Source organism: Hyperolius riggenbachi, chromosome 11 (assembly GCF_040937935.1).
Source record: "Hyperolius riggenbachi isolate aHypRig1 chromosome 11, aHypRig1.pri, whole genome shotgun sequence".
Classification (NCBI taxonomy): Eukaryota; Metazoa; Chordata; class Amphibia; order Anura; family Hyperoliidae; genus Hyperolius; species Hyperolius riggenbachi.
In genome coordinates, this window is record NC_090656.1 from 8,628,933 (window position 1) to 8,647,243 (window position 18,311).

The following is an 18,311-nucleotide window of genomic DNA, read 5'->3' on the forward strand; positions in this document are numbered from 1 at the left end:
GTCATACTTACCTCCTGTGTAGTCTACTCCTCAATCTCTTTCTCCTCTCCTGCGACCTATACATACACACGACTGCCCCCTCTTTCCAGCAAGATCTTTCTGGCCTTTGCGTTCCTTAAAGGGGAACTTCAGCCTAAACAAACATACTGTCATTAAGTTACATTAGTTATGTTAATTAGAATAGATAGGTAATATAATCTCTTACCCACCCTGTTTTAAAAGAACAGGCAAATGTTTGTGATTTCATGGGGGCAGCCATCTTTTTGGTTGAAAGGAGGTGACAGGGAGCATGATACACAGTTCCAACTGTCCTGTGTCCTGATTACCTCTCCCAGCTGCACACGCTGGGCTTCAAATGTCAAATTCAAAATGTTAAAAAAAAAAAAAAAAAAAAAAATTGCACCAAAAACAGCAGAACGAGAACAACAACATCAGAAATCCCATCATGCTTTGCACAGCATCAGGGGAAAAAAGCCCGGGCAGTTTTCTTCTGTGCAGCTAAAATGGAGGCTTGTATAAGAGAAACAAAGTTCTGATGCTGTGAAACTATTAAAGAAACACCAAGCCTTTTCAGTGCTGCGGAGTCGATTTTTAGGTGGCCACTAATTTCTAGCAAAAAAATCGTTCGAACGATCAGAAATTCTGATAGGAAGAAAAATTGATCACTACACCATCAACAAACCAATCTTTGCTTCCTATCTATCACAACCAATCAAGAAAATCCAAATTTTGGTTTGACAAAAATCCAGTCGGACGATTTTTTTTTATAATCGTTCCTAATCGATTGTGCCCATCAACTTAGATTATTTTCAACCAATCCGATCACAATTTCTGATCGCTGGAACGATTTTATTGCTTGAAATTGGACCATTAGTGGCCACCTTTTAGTTTGATCGATTCTGATTATAAGTCTATAAAAAATGAACATCGGGCAGGCATGTTGCAATCAATCTCCAGCAGATTGGATCACTATGGTCACTAAGTGTATGGACACCTTAACGTATAACAAAAATAAGAAATGGTGTGCAGTGATACAATTTTAAATGTACAATTGTATCACTTTTATGTAACTTGAGGGACTGCCTAATGTATCCATGCATAGTATATTCACTCAGTTTATTAATCTACTAAATAGTTGGTAAAATCGTATAATTAAGATTGTATCGTTTATTATGGGTAGCTGAAGTGATCACTTTCCTCCTGGGGAGACAATAGTTCATAAATAATTATTGGGTACGAGACAAAACCTGTTCTGCAGCTTAGCACCCACTCTATTGGGTAATTAGCGCCAAACGTATGATAGCAGCTCTAATGCTGGATCCACACGGTGCGTTCGCGCACTCGATTTTCCCGTCGATTCCCGTCGATTCGTTTATTTCCAACATGTCCGATTTGGATTTCGATGGATCGTTAGGTCGATTCGCATGCAAAGTATGCTGAATCGACCTAACGATCCATCGAAATCCAAATCGGACATGTTGGAAATAAACGAATCGACGGGAATCGACGGGAAAATAGAGTGCGCGAACGCACCGTGTGTATCCAGCATAAGAGTGTTCATTTCCCAGGTTATCGGCCGGAGCGTGCGTACAAGATCATTTCAGGGGACGTTTATCCCAAGTGTGTGTGTATGCAGTTTACAGCAAACTTGAAGCGATAAAAAGCTACCGAGGTAATGAATTGTATGTGTAGTACAGATAATGAATAGAACATGAGTAGCAAAGAAAAGTCTCATATTTTTATTTTCAGTTTTATAGCTTTTTTTAAATCAACATTACATCATACTGTCATAGTTTGTTTACAAACCACACTCTGACTTTTAACCACTTGAGGACCACAGTGCTAAACCCCCCTAAAGACCAGGCCATTTTTACTGACACAGATCTATACAAGAAAGGAGGAGGAGCGCTCCATGGTGCATTAACTGAGAGAAAACTTTTGATTGCGCAAAAATAAAATCATACTCACACGATGTGAATCAATGTAAGGCTTATCAGCGGAGTTGCCCTTCCGCTTTACACCCAGGCGGCCTGGTATGCACGCGCTGTGGCCGGCAACGCGGTCTCCCGATAGAGATGGAGCTCGTCTCGCCCGGGAAGTGGGCGGGGCTAACTTCTGGACATGCCTATTGCGTCATATGTATAGATCTGCGTTACGTCCCATACGTATGGAGCTGAGCCGTGTATGAGCTGTACAAAGACTGAAAGGACCTTTGGACAAGTGTGTACATCACAGGATTTTTTTGTTTTCGTTTTTACTGATGTGGGCCACTGCAGCTTTAAGGCCAAGCTGCAGGGCTGCACAACTCGGCACACAAGTGATTTCCCCATGCTCTCCCTTCTCCCCCTTCTCCCCACCAACAGAGCTTTCTGTTGGTGGGGTCTGATCACCCCTCCAGATGTTTATTTTTTTTTACAAATATTTGTTATTTTTAAAAATAAATAAGCACTTTTTTCCCCCCACCCTCCCTCCCCTGGCCAGCCTATCACAGCGATCGCTCTCTTGTGCCCCAGGGAGACAGCCGGTAAAGTGGACCTGATCTCTTGCACAGGAGAAAAGGAAAACATATAGAGAAATTCACCCTATGTGTATTTAGAAAGTTTAGCTTGTTAATTCCCCCTCATTTGTATGTAATCACAAGTTGTAATTTGATCTCTCCCCTGTGTCACATGACTGCCTATGGCAGAGATGGCAAATAAGCTAATTTTAAAGCACAGGCTGTTAACAATATGTCTGCTTCCATGAAAGCAGGAAGTAGACAGAGTGCAGATTTATTGCAGGATTTGTATCAGCTGTAACAAAAAGATTTTTTTGTTTAAAGGTTATTATGCTGTTGCTTATCTTCTCTTTTCGAGCAGAGAGGCTGTTCTGAGTTCAGACCGGCTTCATGTTTCCTCCTGCAGAGCTGGCGGTGTAACGTAGCGGAGGTGCGCAGGTTCTGAGACTCCGCCTTCTGTTCTATTTCCCTGTTATGGAGCCAAACACCTGCGCCACTTTCCCAGATTCCCATACATCAGGACTGGCAGCGCCGCGGGCGCAGTGACACAAGGAAGGTGTGGATTGGGGAGGTGGAATGATGCCAGCAGCGAGTGGCATGCTGATCTGTGAGTGGGTGATTGCGTCATTGTCTGCCTGCGGCGCAGGGAATTGCAGCAACGGGAGGGGGAGGGGTGCCTGCAGAAAGCTTTACGTAAAGGTCTGCAGCTTCTTAAAGTTTAACTGTCGGGCATAACATTAAAAATCAATTCTTTATTTTTATCTGATAAACCAATAATAAGGATGCTAACCAGGCAATCCAAAAGTTAATATCACTATTACTTTTCTTGTTGATAAATGATCATTCCCCAGTTTACCTGACTCTTATTTGGTACACAAAGGAAGTTGCAAGACATGCTGGGTTGTCCTTTTTTGCTTCTCTACTTCCCCTCAGACCTAACTAATGCAGCCTGATTGGCTGAAGCCTCTTTCCCTCCCCTTTTCCCCCTCCCACACTTCTGTTCCTCTCTGATTGGCCAATATTTCTCACGCTGAGACAATGCACTTTCTATAAGGGCGGGCAAATCAGGCAGAGGAGACTAAGGGAGGAAATGACATCAGGATTGGCTTCAAAATAGCCAAAGTTAAAATGGGAAATGCTAAGAAGGATTTTCTCCTTTTTTTTTTTTTTTTTTTGTTACTGTAGAAAAAGATTTTGGCCCTGATTCACTAACCAGCGCTAAGCTGGTTAGTGTGCTTTAATAGCTAGTGGGGGCAAACCATGGAGTTGGGTGGTTTGCGCCCATAAAGCCATTAATAGTGCGCGGTGCAACGATAACGTTGCACCCGCTGCCCTGTAAACGTCTCACCCAATGCAACGAAAATGGCACATCGGGTACCCCCGAAGCAGCGCACTGATGCACAGTTTCGGAGGAACCCAATGCGCCGTACTGGGCAGCAGGTGCGACGTTGTCGTTAATGGCTTTGTGCGCACTGTCCTGGGCTATGCGCGATGTAACTTTGCGCGGCTATCAGTTCCCGCAAAGCTACATTTTGGGCACTGAGTGGCTTTTCAATCAAGCCCTTTGTGTTAACTACCCAAAATCTATTGCGTTATCGATCGGACCGTTCAAAAATTATCTGGTTGGTCTGATGCAAAATTGTAGCGTGTGTACCCAGCTTTAAGGACAACTGTAGCGAGAGGGATACGGAGGCTGCCATATTTATTTCCTTTTAAGCAATACCAGTTGCCTGGCTGTCCTGCTGATCCTCTGCCTTTAGCTCTTTCAGCCATAGCCCCTGAACAATTATGCAGCAGATCCGGTGTTTCTGACATTGTCAGATCTGACAGGATTAGCTGCATGCTTATTTCTGGTGTTATTCAGACACTACTGCAGCCACATAGATCAGCAGGGCTGCCAGGCATCTGGTATTGTTTATAAGGAAATAAATATAGTAACCTCCTTTTCATCTCACTTCAGACGTGCTTTAAGGCCTCTTTCCCACCAGGACGTTGCGTTTTAGGGGACGTTAAGGTTGCATAACGTGCCCCTAACGTAACTCCTGGTGGTGTTGCGGAGGACGCCAGAGTGAGCCGCGTTATGCAGCTCTTTGTGCAAACTGTGGTCTCCGTGGCGCTGATTGGCTGGCGGGACCACGTGATGCAGAGTGTTCCACTCCGCATCATGTGGTCCCGCCAGCTAATCAGCGCACACAGAGGTCGCTCCAGGGGGAAAACACTGCACGTCAGCAGTGCAGTGAATATTAATTAGCCATGTGGCGAATTACTGCGCATGGGCAACCAGTCTACCGCGGCTATAGCCCAGTATAACGCACAGTATGCTGCATTTTCCCAGAACGTGCAGCGTTACAATGTAACACAACGTGGGCACTGTGAACAACTGCTCTAACGTGCGCCTGTAATGTCCCACTCTGAAAGCAGCCTAAAGGAAGACTGAAGACAAAAATGGAAAAAAAAAGATACTTACCTAGAGAGAGGGAAGGCTCTGGGTCGTATACAGCCTCCCCGCTCCTCTGCTCGTTCTGTCGTTCCTGCGCTGGCTCCCCTGTTAGCAGTCAGGGGGTCGGAGACTGCTCTCTACCGCTGCGGGTGGGCTTCGGAAGTCTTTGGAAGCACTAAGGCTCCTGAAGACTGCTGAAGAATCCCGCAGTGGGAGATTTAAACGGAGGAGTCTGTGGGGAAACGAGAGCACTGGGAGAGGAGAGGGAAGGCTCATTAGGACCCGGTGCCTTCCCTCGCCTTAGGTAAGTATCTTTTTTTTTTGGCTTTAGATTTAGTTTTAAAAAGGATCTGTAACATCAAAAGATCCCCTGGGGGGTACTCACCTCGGGTGGGGGAAGCCTCAGGATCCTAATGAGGCTTCCCACGCCGTCCTCTGTCCCACGGGGGTCTTGCTGCAGCCCTCCGAACAGCCGTGACGTAAATATTTGCCTTCCTGGCTCCTGCGCAGGCGCTCTGGTGGCTGTCGGCTCCGAACTACATGGAAATACCTGATCGCCGTCGGGTCTGCTCTACTGCGCAGGTGCAAGTCTCCGGCGCCTGCGCAGTAGAGCGGACCCGACTGAGATCGGGTATTTCCGCCTACTTCGGAGCGGAAAGCAGCCACAGCGCCCCCGCTGGAGCCTGGAAAGGTAAATCTTGAACTGACAGTCGGCTCTGTCGCCGGCTGTTCGGAGGGCTGCCCCCACCTGAGGTGAGTAACCCCCAGGGGATCTTTTTGACGTTACAGAGTCTCTTTAAAGTGAATGGTAATCAAAGTAAAAAAAAAAAAAAAAAAAAGCAAAAAATAGATACTTAACGTAAGGAGAGGGAAGCTCTGGGTCCTATAGTGCCTTCCTGCTCCTTAGGCAAGTACTGTATAGGTATTAAGAATGACTTGGATAATAGAAAAACCAAACACTTGGCAAGCACTAAGCTCCAGCAGCAATGTCACACTGGGTGTTCTGGACGGATCTTTGACACCTGCAGGAGGCGTGCTGTCCCCATTGCCTAACCTACTGCAGGAAGTGGGCGTGGCACTTCCTCCCTTCATTTGCTGCTGATTGGATGGGAGTGTAGCTGTCTCAGGCTGCCATATTTATTTTCTTTTAAATAATACCAGTTACCTGGCTGTCCTGCTGATCTTTGTCATCAGTAGTGTCTGAATCACACACCTGAAATAATGCAGCTAATCCAGTCAGACTTCAGTCAGAAACCTCTGACCTGCATGCTTGTTCAGAGTCTATTGGAGGCAGAGGATCAGCAGAGCAGCCAGGCAATCTGCATTGTTTAAAAAGGGATTAAATATGGCAGCCTCCATATCCCTCTCATTTCAGCTGTGCTTTAAAGGACACCCGAGGCAAAAATAAACTAATTAAATAAACAATTGTATCTTCCTGCTCTTAAAAATGACTTAAAGAGAGTCTGAAGCGAGAATAAATCTCGCTTCAGACCTCATAGGTAGCAGGGGCATGTGTGCCCCTGCTAAAACGCTATCCCGCGGCTAAACGGGGGTCCCTTCACCCCCAAATCCCCTCCGTGCAGCCGGGGAGCGCTTCCGCATTGGGGCAGGGCTAACTGCCGCAGCCCTGCCCCACGCGCGTCTGTCAGACGTGTACCTCCGCCTCTCCCCTGCCCCTCTCAGTCTTCCTTCACTGAGAGGGGCGGGGGAGAGGCGGCGATGCGCGTCTAATAGACGCGACTAGAGGCAGGGCTGCAGCCGTTAGCCCTGCCTCTAGGAAGAGAAAATATACGACCAACTTTGCAACCAAGTCTTGCGGGGGTGGGTTTGGGGGTGAAGGGACCCCCGTTTAGCCGCGGGATAGCGGCGTTTTAGCAGGGGCACACATGCCCCTGCTAACTATGAGCTCTGAAGCGAGATTTATTCTCGCTTCAGAGTCTCTTTAAGATATTCCACAGTTTTATTTTATGTTTAAATCTACTTTTTGAGTTTTAACTGTTTTATTGTTTTTGCTCAATGACACATTCATTGATGGATGCCAGAGCTAAAATCTATGATCTATTGACCCTTTTTATCTCTTTTGTGCTCTCAGAAGCCATTTTCTGCTAGGAAAGTGTTTTATAGTTGCAATTTCTTTTCAGTGAGGGTAACACTGTAGTCACTTCCTGTCAGGACTGAGTCAGCCACTTACATACCTGATATTTAACTCTTTCAGGCAGAGAAAGAAAAAAAGGAACACAGCATAGTTATTTGTGTGCTTGGCACTGTACATACACATGTCTATCTCATCATGTCACATGTCACTTCGGGTATCCTATAACAATTTTGTATATGTTTTGGAGTATTTGGCTTGTTCCTTCCTGCCTCCCACAGTCCTCGGGACAGGTAGTGTGGTTGTGTGTGTGTGTTATTCATAGAATAAGTCCTGGAATTGGCACCGGCGGGTCTGGCACCAGCAGCACCTCTCAGCTTGCGTTTCGTCTAGAGAGCTGGCAGGGCTCACATCTCATCCACATCTGGGCAGCGCTGGCCTGGGGAAGCTTTACTGGTTTGTCTGCCGTGTGTCTTCCGGGCGTACAATGGGCCTTTGTTGGCGGCCCAGCCTGCCTCACAATCACGCTTTGTAGAGGGCATTCCGCCAGCTTCTCGGTCAGGAGAGGATGCAGCGAATGAACGCCTCCAGATTATTCCTGTTAACTCACCGCCAGGGCGGGGGGTGGGGGCACTGGTGGGCGTGAGCTGTGCGGGCGAGGTGAGGGGGTTAATAAAACATTATTCCCTGAATGCCCACTCTGCAATGGAGCGGTTATTATGTGAGGAACTGGAGGGGGTTATGTATCATTCGAGCAGTCAGAGGTGGGCAAAAACACCAGACTGGGAATGGGCACTGAGGAAAAATTCCTGTGGCAGCATTTGGGGGGGATGTGTTGGGCTCAGATGAGATTTGAGTATCTGGAGAATAAGGGGACCTTTTATGTCTGCAGGATTTATTTATGCAAAAGAGACTCTGGATCCATGTACTATTAAAGTGTAACTCTCACCTGAAGTGAGAAGAGTATGGAAGCTGCCATATTTACTTCCTTTTAAACAATACCAGTTGCCTGGCAGCCCTGCTGATCTCTTTGGCTGCAGTAGTGTCTGAATAACACCAGAAACAAGCATGCAGCTAATCTTGTCAGATCTGACAATAATCTCAGAAAGGGCTGGTGCACGCCAAGAGCGGTTGTGAGCTTTTTTTTTTTTAAACGCTTGCAGGGGAAAACCGCTTGGCTAATGAAAGTGAATGGGATGGTGCACACCAGAGCGGCTCGTTTTTTCCACAAACGCAAACTCGGGGGCTGCAGCATTTTTTAAATTTCTGAGGCGTTTCTGCCTCAATGTAAAGTGTAGGAAAGTGGAAAACCGCTCTGAAAAACGCCAGATCAGAGCGGTTTTCCAGACGTTTTTGTTACAGAAGCTGTTCAGTAACAGCTTTACTGTAACAATATATGAAATCCGCTACACAAAAACGCTCCAGAAAACGCTAGGCATGTTTAGAAAACATGCCTAGAATCGCTCTGAAATCTGCATCAAAAACCTCTAGCGTTTTGCGGATCTGCTAGAGGTTTTTGGTGTGCACTGGGCCAAACACCTGATCTGCTGCATGCTTGTTCAGGGGCTATGGCTAAAACTATTAGAGGCAGAGGACCAGCAGAACGGCCAGGCAATCTGCATTGTTGAAAAGGAAATAAATATGGCAGCTTCCCTATCCCTCTCGCTTCAAATGTCCTTTAAAGTGATCCCGATCCGAAATTAACTCGTAGTTTTCTTGATTTTTTTGGATCTTTGAACTGGTCATTTTTTGTTTTGGATCTATGTACTGGTAGTTTTGGATCTTTTGGATTTGTTTTGTACTGGTAGTTTACGTTTGTTTTCGATCTATGAACTGGTAGTTTTCGTTTGTTTTGGATCCATGTACTGGTAGTTTTCGTTTGTTTTGGATCCATGTACTGGTAGTTTTCGTTTGTTTTGGATCTATGTACTGGTAGTTTTCGTTTTGGATCTATGAACTGGTAGTTTTCGTTTTGGATCTATGAACTGGTAGTTTTCGGTTTGGATCTATGTACTGGTAGTTTTGGTTTTGGATCTATGTACTGGTAGTTTTGGTTTTGGATCTATGTACTGGTAGTTTTGGTTTTGGATCTATGTACTGGTAGTTTTTGTTTTGGATCTATGTACTGGTAGTTTTCGTTTGTTTTGGATCTATGTACTGGTCGTTTTCGTTTTGGATCTATGTACTGGTAGTTTTTGTTTTGGATCTATGTACTGGTAGTTTTGGTTTTGGATCTATGTACTGGCAGTTTTCGGTTTGGATCTATGTACTGGTAGTTTTTGTTTTGGATCTATGTACTGGTAGTTTTCGTTTGTTTTGGATCTATGTACTGGTCATTTTCGTTTGTTTTGGATCTATGTACTGGCAGTTTTCGGTTTGGATCTATGTACTGGTAGTTTTGGATCTTTTGGATTTGTTTTGTACTGGTAGTTTACGTTTGTTTTGGATCCATGTACTGGTAGTTTTCGTTTGTTTTGGATCTATGTACTGGTAGTTTTCGTTTTGGATCTATGAACTGGTAGTTTTCGTTTTGGATCTATGAACTGGTAGTTTTCGGTTTGGATCTATGTACTGGTAGTTTTGGTTTTGGATCTATGAACTGGTAGTTTTGGTTTTGGATCTATGTACTGGTAGTTTTCGGTTTGGATCTATGTACTGGTAGTTTTTGTTTTGGATCTATGTACTGGTAGTTTTCGGTTTGGATCTATGTACTGGTAGTTTTTGTTTTGGATCTATGTACTGGTAGTTTTGGTTTTGGATCTATGTACTGGCAGTTTTCGGTTTGGATCTATGTACTGGTAGTTTTTGTTTTGGATCTATGTACTGGTAGTTTTCGTTTGTTTTGGATCTATGTACTGGTAGTTTTCGGTTTGGATCTATGTACTGGTAGTTTTTGTTTTGGATCTATGTACTGGTAGTTTTTATTTTGGATTTGTGTACTGGTAGTTTTGGTTTTGGATCTATGTACTGGTAGTTTTGGTTTTGGATCTATGTACTGGTAGTTTTGGTTTTGGATCTATGTACTGGTAGTTTTGGTTTTGGATCTATGTACTGGTAGTTTTGGTTTTGGATCTATGTACTGGTAGTTTTGGTTTTGGATCTATGTACTGGCAGTTTTCGGTTTGGATCTATGTACTGGTAGTTTTTGTTTTGGATCTATGTACTGGTAGTTTTCGTTTGTTTTGGATCTATGTACTGGTAGTTTTCGGTTTGGATCTATGTACTGGTAGTTTTCGGTTTGGATCTATGTACTGGTAGTTTTGGTTTTGGATCTATGTACTGGTAGTTTTCGGTTTGGATCTATGTACTGGTAGTTTTCGGTTTGGATCTATGTGCTGGTAGTTTTTGTTTTGGATCTATGTACTGGTAGTTTTCGGTTTGGATCTATGTACTGGTAGTTTTTGTTTTGGATCTATGTACTGGTAGTTTTCGGTTTGGATCTATGTACTGGTAGTTTTTGTTTTGGATCTATGTACTGGTAGTTTTCGTTTGTTTTGGATCTATGTACTGGTAGTTTTCGTTTGTTTTGGATCTATGTACTGGTAGTTTTGGTTTTGGATCTATGTACTGGTAGTTTTCGTTTGTTTTGGATCTATGTACTGGTAGTTTTGGTTTTGGATCTATGTACTGGTAGTTTTCGTTAGTTTTGGATCTATGTACTGGTAGTTTTCGGTTTGGGCCTGTTTCCACTACATGCAGATTCTGAATGACTCCAATGGATGTCTATGGGCCTGTTTCTACTACACGCAGATTCTGAATGCAGAAAAACTGACTCCAATGGATGTCTATGGGCCTGTTTCCACTACACGTGATTTTTCTGATGCAGATTTCCCCACAGCCATTCATTGGAGTCAGTTTTCTGCATCCAGAATCCTCATGTAGTGGAAACAGGCCCTTTGTTTTGCAAAATCTCCATTTTTCTTTTTTTCCCTGTTGGCTCTGGGGCGGGGGATGACATTTTTTTTTTTTTTTCATTTTTTTTATGCAAGTCCTAAATAATAAGGGCTCATTTCCACTGAGTGCGAATACGCATTGCAATATCCACATTACTGCTGAAAGCAATGCAATTTCCACAGGATGTGTCCATTCAATGCGATTTTAGTAGTCCATTCCGATTTAAAAAAAAAAATAAATAAACAACTCTGAACAGATTGCTGCATATTTTTGCACCATGTATCCGTTTCCAATGTACTTGTGATTGTCAGTTACGCCAGATGTGAAAATTTGCATAAACATTTGCATACAATAATGCATAAATTTACATACGAAAAAAACGAATGTGGAATTTAAAGCGTAACCAATATAACATAATGAATAAAATTGCTCATTGTTGTACAATATGCATTTATAGATTAGTTAGTGTTTTCCCGCTGTAAAATCTCTCCACTTCCCTGATTTACATCCTGACGCTTTTCACATGGTGAAATCTTTAGTACTGGCAGGTGATCCCTGCGGAACGTTTGTTTGCTGAGAGTTCTAAAGCTAATAGAAAAAATAACTGATCTTCCAGAATGCTCGAGAAATAAGGGGGGGGGGGGGGGGGGCTGGATTCCACATAATAAGCGGCCTAAGCCGAGCGTAGGGTAGGGTGGTGATACAGGAAGTGTTTCTGATGTGAAACCAGAATGTTTAACGTAACAATTGGGCATCCTGAATAATTTACTGCATTCTATAATATGTTGTTTATTTATATAGCACCGACCTATTACGCAGCGCTGTACTGAGTACATAGTCATGTCACTGACTCTCCCTCAGAGGGGCTCACAATCTAATCCTACCATAGTCCTATGTCTATGTATGTATCGTGTAATGCATGTATCGTAGTCTAGGGCCAATTTAGGGGAAGCCAATTAACTTATCTGTATGTTTTTGGCATGTGGGAGGAAATTGTAGTACCCGAAGGAAACCCACACAGACACTGGGAGAACATACAAACTCCTTAAAGATGTTTGTATGTTCTCCCTGTGTCTGCGTGGGTTTCCTCCGGCTTGTTACAGGTCCTCTTTAATATCCTTGTGGAAAGGGAGGCCTAAAGACTGCTCAGACTATTTATAACGTTGCCCTCCCTGTCCGTGCTCTAAGAATACCGTTTATTGATTATCAATCAGGCCTGGCAGGTGGGTCACATGACAGCCAGATGGTGGAATGGCATTAATGTCACTGCTGGGCTATTGTGTGACAAGCTCTGTGGCATCTGTCACCCCCGAGGTCTGCACTGAGTGACCCCTGGAGCCCTGCCAGGCCATATGGTCAGAGTGAGGCAATAGCTGCGATCTCCTCCCAGTGACTCAGCCACCTTCTGGATCTCCAGCAATAAACATGTGCCCGTCAGTGGTGTGACAGGGTGACAGCTCAGCACTTCCTGCCCGTCACATGACAGCTCCTCACACTTCCTGCGGGGGCATCTGCTATGCACATCACACCAGCAGAACAAGCTGCCTGGAGACTGTAGTGTTCAGCACAGATTAGTCTGCAGTGTCTGAGAGCCCAGGTACAGATAGGGGCATCTCGGCTTTCATTTCTTTGTAGCAGAAGTGGATTACATTGTCTTATCTAATGAGTGCAACCCTAGTACACACATCCAATTTTGATTGGCCAATTTTACCACCACCATGTAGTTTGAGGGCCCACTGATTTTGATTCTGATTTTACAGGAAGTCCCTGACTTATAAATGACCCACCAAGACAAACAGCGCAATATTTGATTGTGTGGAGAAATGTCAAAATATTTTTTTTTTTTTTAAAAAGACATTGTAATTTTATGAGAAAATCGATTTAAAAATGACTCAAAGAAAAAATGGTTGTTAAACTCGTTAAAATGACTTTTTGCCGCAGTACACTGTACTATAGAACGAGTGATGCATACATATTGTATACATTTTAAAGCAAACTTGGGACCCTCATTATTGCGCAGCACGGTCGCATAGTGGTTAGCACTATCGCCTTGCAGCGCAGTATAGGTAGCCAGGCATAGGTGCCCCAGTATAGTTAGCTGGCAATAGGTCCCCGCAGTATAGGTAGCTAGCCATAGGTGCCCCAGTATAATTGCCTCCAGTATAGGTTAGCCAGGTAGGTGCCTCCAGTATAGGTAGCCAGTATAGCTGCCCTCAGTATAGGTTAGATAGGTAGGTGCCCCCAGTATAGGTTAGATAGGTAGGTGCCTCCAGTATAGGTTAGATAGGTAGGTGCCCCCAGTATAGGTTAGATAGGTAGGTGCCCCCGTATAGGTTAGCTAGGTGGGTGTCTCCAATATAGGTAGCCAGAATAGTTGCCCCCAGTATAGGTTAGACAGGTAGGTGCCCCCAGTGTAGGTTACATAGGTAGATGCCCCCAGTGTAGACTGGATAGGTGACCCCAGTATAGGCTAAATAGGTAGGTGCCCCCAGTACAAGTTTGTTAAGTATATGCCCCCAGTATAGATTAGATAGGTATATGTCCCCCAGTATAGGTTAGCTAGGTATTTGCCCCCAGTATAGGCTAGGTAGGTATATGCCCCCAGTATAGATTAGATAGGTATATGCCCCCAGTATAGGTTGGATAGGTAGCTGCCCCAGTATAGATTAATGGGGGGGAGTCAGCCGCGGTGAGGGCGGACGATCACTTGCCGCTGGTCGCCTGCTCTGCATAGCCGCTGATACACACTTTACTTCCTGCTAAACAGGAAGTATAGTGTGTATCAGCGGCTATGCAGAGCAGGAGACCAGCGGCAAGTGATCGGCGATTGGAACGCAGGGAGGTGAGTTGCTGTCTGTATACAGCGCTTCCCTGCGCTAACTCTGCAGTCTGCAGCGGAGGGGGAGCATGGAGGGCGGCCCGGGAGAGGAAGGGAGGGAGAGGTCTTGTCGCTCTCCCTGCGGCTGCGGCTCCCTCTCCATCACGGCCCCCCCATTTCCCCAGTGCTCAGGGCGGCCACACGGGCCGCACAGCCCTAGAAACGGGCCTGGTACTGGGTCCCCGGTTCAAATCCCAGCCAGGTCAACACCTGGCTTTGTATGTTCTCTCCATGTCTGTGTGGTTTTCCTCCGGGCACTCCAGTTTCCTACCACATCCCAAAAACATACAGATAAGTTAATTGGCTACCCCTAAATTGGCCCTGGACTATGATAAATACACTACAGGATGCATTCATAGACCTATGACTATGGCAGGGATTAGACTGTGAGCCCCTCTGAGGGACAGTTAGATGACATGACAATTTACTCTGTACAGCACTGCGTAATATGTCAGTTAAATAATTATGATCATCATTAGGACAGAAGGAGGCGGAAGGGGGGGCAGATGCGGTGGCAGAGAGGGGGGCAGAAGAGGCATGGGTGGGGCAGAGATAGCACAGAGGACAGAGATTGCAGTGTTCCAACTTAAGAACGGATCTCATTTGTTAGCCAAGGACTACCTGTACTATGAGCAGATTGTGCAGGTAAGATCTCAAACTACATGGAGATGGTAAAATTGGCCAATGCTTATCCAATCAAAATTGGATGTGTGTATACAGCCTAATAATTTCGTTTTAGTTTAATAAGTGACTTCATTATTTTTTTTCTTGCAGTATTCTGGCTTCCAGCAGACGGCGGATAAATGTTTTGTGTGCGGCCATCTTATCATGGAAATGGTGAGTGCCAACTCTGAAATCCCCATTCTGACCTCTCTGCAGCTTGTAGCCTCCCTCAGTTGGACAGAAACTACAAAGATCAGCAAGATTTGTCTATGCACTACAACTCCCAGCAAGCTTTGCTCTCTTGCTTCCTTCCCAATTTGCTTAAAGCAGACCTGAACTCTTGCACAGCACACAATGAAAAGTTTTTATTCCACATATGGTTGTCAAAGATATCCACTGCTCTGTGTTTGATTAGCCAGATCAAAGTGTCTAATTAGTTCTTATCAGCTCTGCCAAGGCAGCTCTCCCAATACAGTAAACCTTGAAGCTTAACCCCTTCAGTGCTCCCTGCAATCGAAGTCAAGTTAAAACTTCAGCTTTGTTTTTTGTTTTTTTATAATCCCCATAAAGTTTATGATGCTGTGGTTAATCTTTTAGAGCAGAGAGGAGGTTCTGAGTTTAGTTCCACTCTACTCACGTCTGCTAACCGGGAGGGGGGGAGGGTCAGGATATTTGGGTGCTGCCATAGAACCCCATTTAATTCCGAGAGCCCCTACGGGGGTGCGCGGAAATTGACATTTTTGCATATTTTTTTTTTAAATTTATTTTTAGCGGTGGGGATGGTTAAGGTTAGCCGCTATGGGGTTGCAGGGATCATTAAGGACTGCTGGCGGGGGGGTGCAGGGACTAGTTGAGGGTAGCTGCTGGTGGGAGTGGTTGCAGTGACTTTTAAAGTTAGCTGCTGGGATGGGAAGGGGGGTTTGCAGTTAAGGTTAGGTGGGGGTGGGGGGTTGGGGCATCGCAGGGGACGGTTGAGGGTGGGGGGGGGGGGGGGGGGGGGGGGAGTGCGGTTAAGGTTAGTCACGGGGGACATGTGATCGTCTCTCTATCCTGCTGAGAAGAGCCAGATTAAGGAACTGTCATCCCATGGTCACACCTCGAGGGCTAGTGTACTTCGCCATTAGTCACGTTATGTTTACATTCATTTTGACTTAAAGGGAACCTAAACTGAGAAGGATATGTATTTTTCCTTTTAAAATAATACCAGTTGCCTGACTCTCCTGCTGATCCTGTGTCTCTAATACTTTTAGCCACAGCCCCTGAACAAGCATGCAGAACAGGTGCTCTGACTGAAGTCAGACTGGATTATCTGCATGCTTGTTTCAGGTCTGTGATTCAGCCACTACTGCAGCCAAAGAGATCAGCAGGACTGCCAGCAACCGGTATTGTTTAAAAGGAAACATCCCTATCCCTCTCAGTTTAGGTTCCCTGTAAGGTCATTTCCCAGCTATGTTACTGAATAGAAAAGTAGGGTCAGTCCAATGTCTGCCTGACCTCAAGCTGAGGAAAACCTATTGACCTGCACTTGATCTGAGATTAACCTGACATTGAACTGAAGTTCCGGGTTCACGTATGCGAACCCTGCGGACTTCGTTTCCACTCGCCTCCTTCCTGTGCGTTCTCCCACCACCACAGACAACTGAGAAACCTACAATAGAACCGACAGCCCATTGAAAGTCCGTGTGCTGTATCCATCAAAATGCGTTTTGTGTTCCCGGACACCGCACGCGTTCACGCACATTGCACGGCTCCGGAGAACGTGCGCGCTGTCTGGAACTATGTGCGTGAAAAATATCTGCCTGGAATCGGAGGAGGTAAGTGGAATTTATTTTGAGCAGTTTTAGGGCTCGGGTACACAGACCTTTTATGCGGGTCAGCATCAGTTGATCGGTTTGTCCTGAACCAACCCGTCTCCCGGTGCCTAACATGAGGTACACACGATGCAATTTCCCACCAGTTCGATGGGCCGAACCGGTAATGTCCTATCTGCTCACGATCAATAACGGGATTGATTTTCAGATCACTACTGCACAAAACCAATCTCCTTATCGAACAGGGGCAGGTCGGACATGTCAGAAATTATCGGTTTGATTGGTATGTAGTGGTCCATCTTGCTTCACTGCATGTCTTCACTTCAAACTGCCCGTGGTGATAGCATGGCCTTGGGTGCCGCAATGCATGCTGGGAGATGTAGTCCATTAAAGCGGGCCTGAACTAAAATCGCAAAACCTTGCGCAAGTAATTTTACCGTGATTAGCGCAGTAAAAATCACTGGACACGTCCGTGATTTCAGAGGGATCACGGTCAGTGCTTTATAAGCACTGTACCACAATCGCTCCAGAATCGCCTCAAAACTACTGCAGGTAATGCGCTGGCGCTAATCGCAAAATTCCCACGATCGGCGCCAATCGCGGCCGTGAGAACACTGCCATAGGATAACAAAGTACAAGCGCTTAGCGGGAATCGCCCGCTAATCGCTTAGGTGGGAATGGGCCCATAACTTTTCTTTGTTACAGCTGATACTAATCCTGCAATAAATCTGCAGTGTGTCTACTTCCTGCTTTCATGGAAGCAGACAAAGCGTTAACATCCTTTGTTTACATATTAGTTGTGTCTGCCAAGGATTGCCAAATTTCTGTGCTGAGAGATCAAATTACACTTGTGATTACTTACAGATGAGGGGGAATTAGACAGGCTCTTCTCTCTAAAAACACACAGGGCGCATTTCTCTGTTTTCCTTCTGTCCTGTGCAAGAGTTCAGCTCCACTTTAATCTGACTACAGCTCCCAGCCAGGTGTCGGGCAGGAGGGGTGAGGAGGCTCATAAAACTATTGGATCATTAATATTTTATTTACTAATGGCTAACACAGTGCAATACTCTACTGCTACTAATATTTTATGGAGACTGAGAACGATTTCTAATGGATATAGTAGTTATTTTTTTCCTATGTTAGCCTGCTCACATGCAGCAGAAAAAATAAAAGTGAGAGTGTCCCTTTAAGAGTGAGGATTGCGCCCGGAGGCACTCGCAGAAGTGTGAGCAATGAGCGGCGTGAGGTTGCGGGACATATCCCTTCCTGCAGGCGACAAGCCTCTGCTCAGACAAGCAGAGGACCTGTGAATCAGCACACTAATCTCCTGCTGATGTCACGAGACTCCATGCTGCATAACTGGCATATCCCAGAGGCGTGCGCCGACTTGTCCGCCCGCGACTATCGCAGCTGTTATGTCTGAGCTGGAGGTGAGGAGCGGCGATTGTCTTCCAGAGCGCAAACACTGGGCGTGTTGTGTCACTATCCCCCCCCCCCCCTCAGCCCCGCGTCTGCAGTTAGTCACGGTCGTGTGAAGACACACACGTGTGCTTCCGCTGCCTGCTGGGAATATTTGCTCTTGTTTTCCAGAGATTATCGCCCTCATCGTACATCGGTCACACACGCTTTAACCGCACACTGCTTCTCCATTTCTTCCCGAGGCACCCTGAATACACCCACTGTAAGGTCTGCGAAGGCTGCCATATTCAACTCCTAGTTCCTTGGCTGTCATGCAGGAACCGGTATGCAGATTGGGGTGGGGTCAGGAATCTGTATACTGGTTCCAGGTAAGGGATTTTGATAGTGTAGCCCAAAAATGATTATTTTTAGAAATACAAAATAGCAGCGTACAGGGCTGTGGCGTCGGTAAAAAATACTTCGACTGGGCATTATCTGTTCGGCCCATCGAACTGGTACTGAAAACTGCTCCAACTCCGTAAGTTGGCCACTGACGATCCATCCTTTTTCATCCAATCTTACCATGTCTATGTCATATAAGGGAACTGCCTAAATTATCCATTCAATGTATTTACTCA

The 18,311-nt window shown here is 45.4% G+C and overlaps 1 protein-coding gene across 1 annotated transcript in view; it reads left to right on the plus strand.

Annotated features, from left to right (window-relative positions):
- WTIP (WT1 interacting protein) overlaps positions 1-18,311 on the plus strand; it is a 146,132-nt gene that overhangs the window by 108,662 nt on the left and 19,159 nt on the right. The window contains exon 4 of the mRNA XM_068261045.1: positions 14,576-14,638. Coding sequence (XP_068117146.1) covers positions 14,576-14,638 — 63 coding nt within the window. The remainder of the gene's footprint in view (positions 1-14,575; positions 14,639-18,311) is intronic.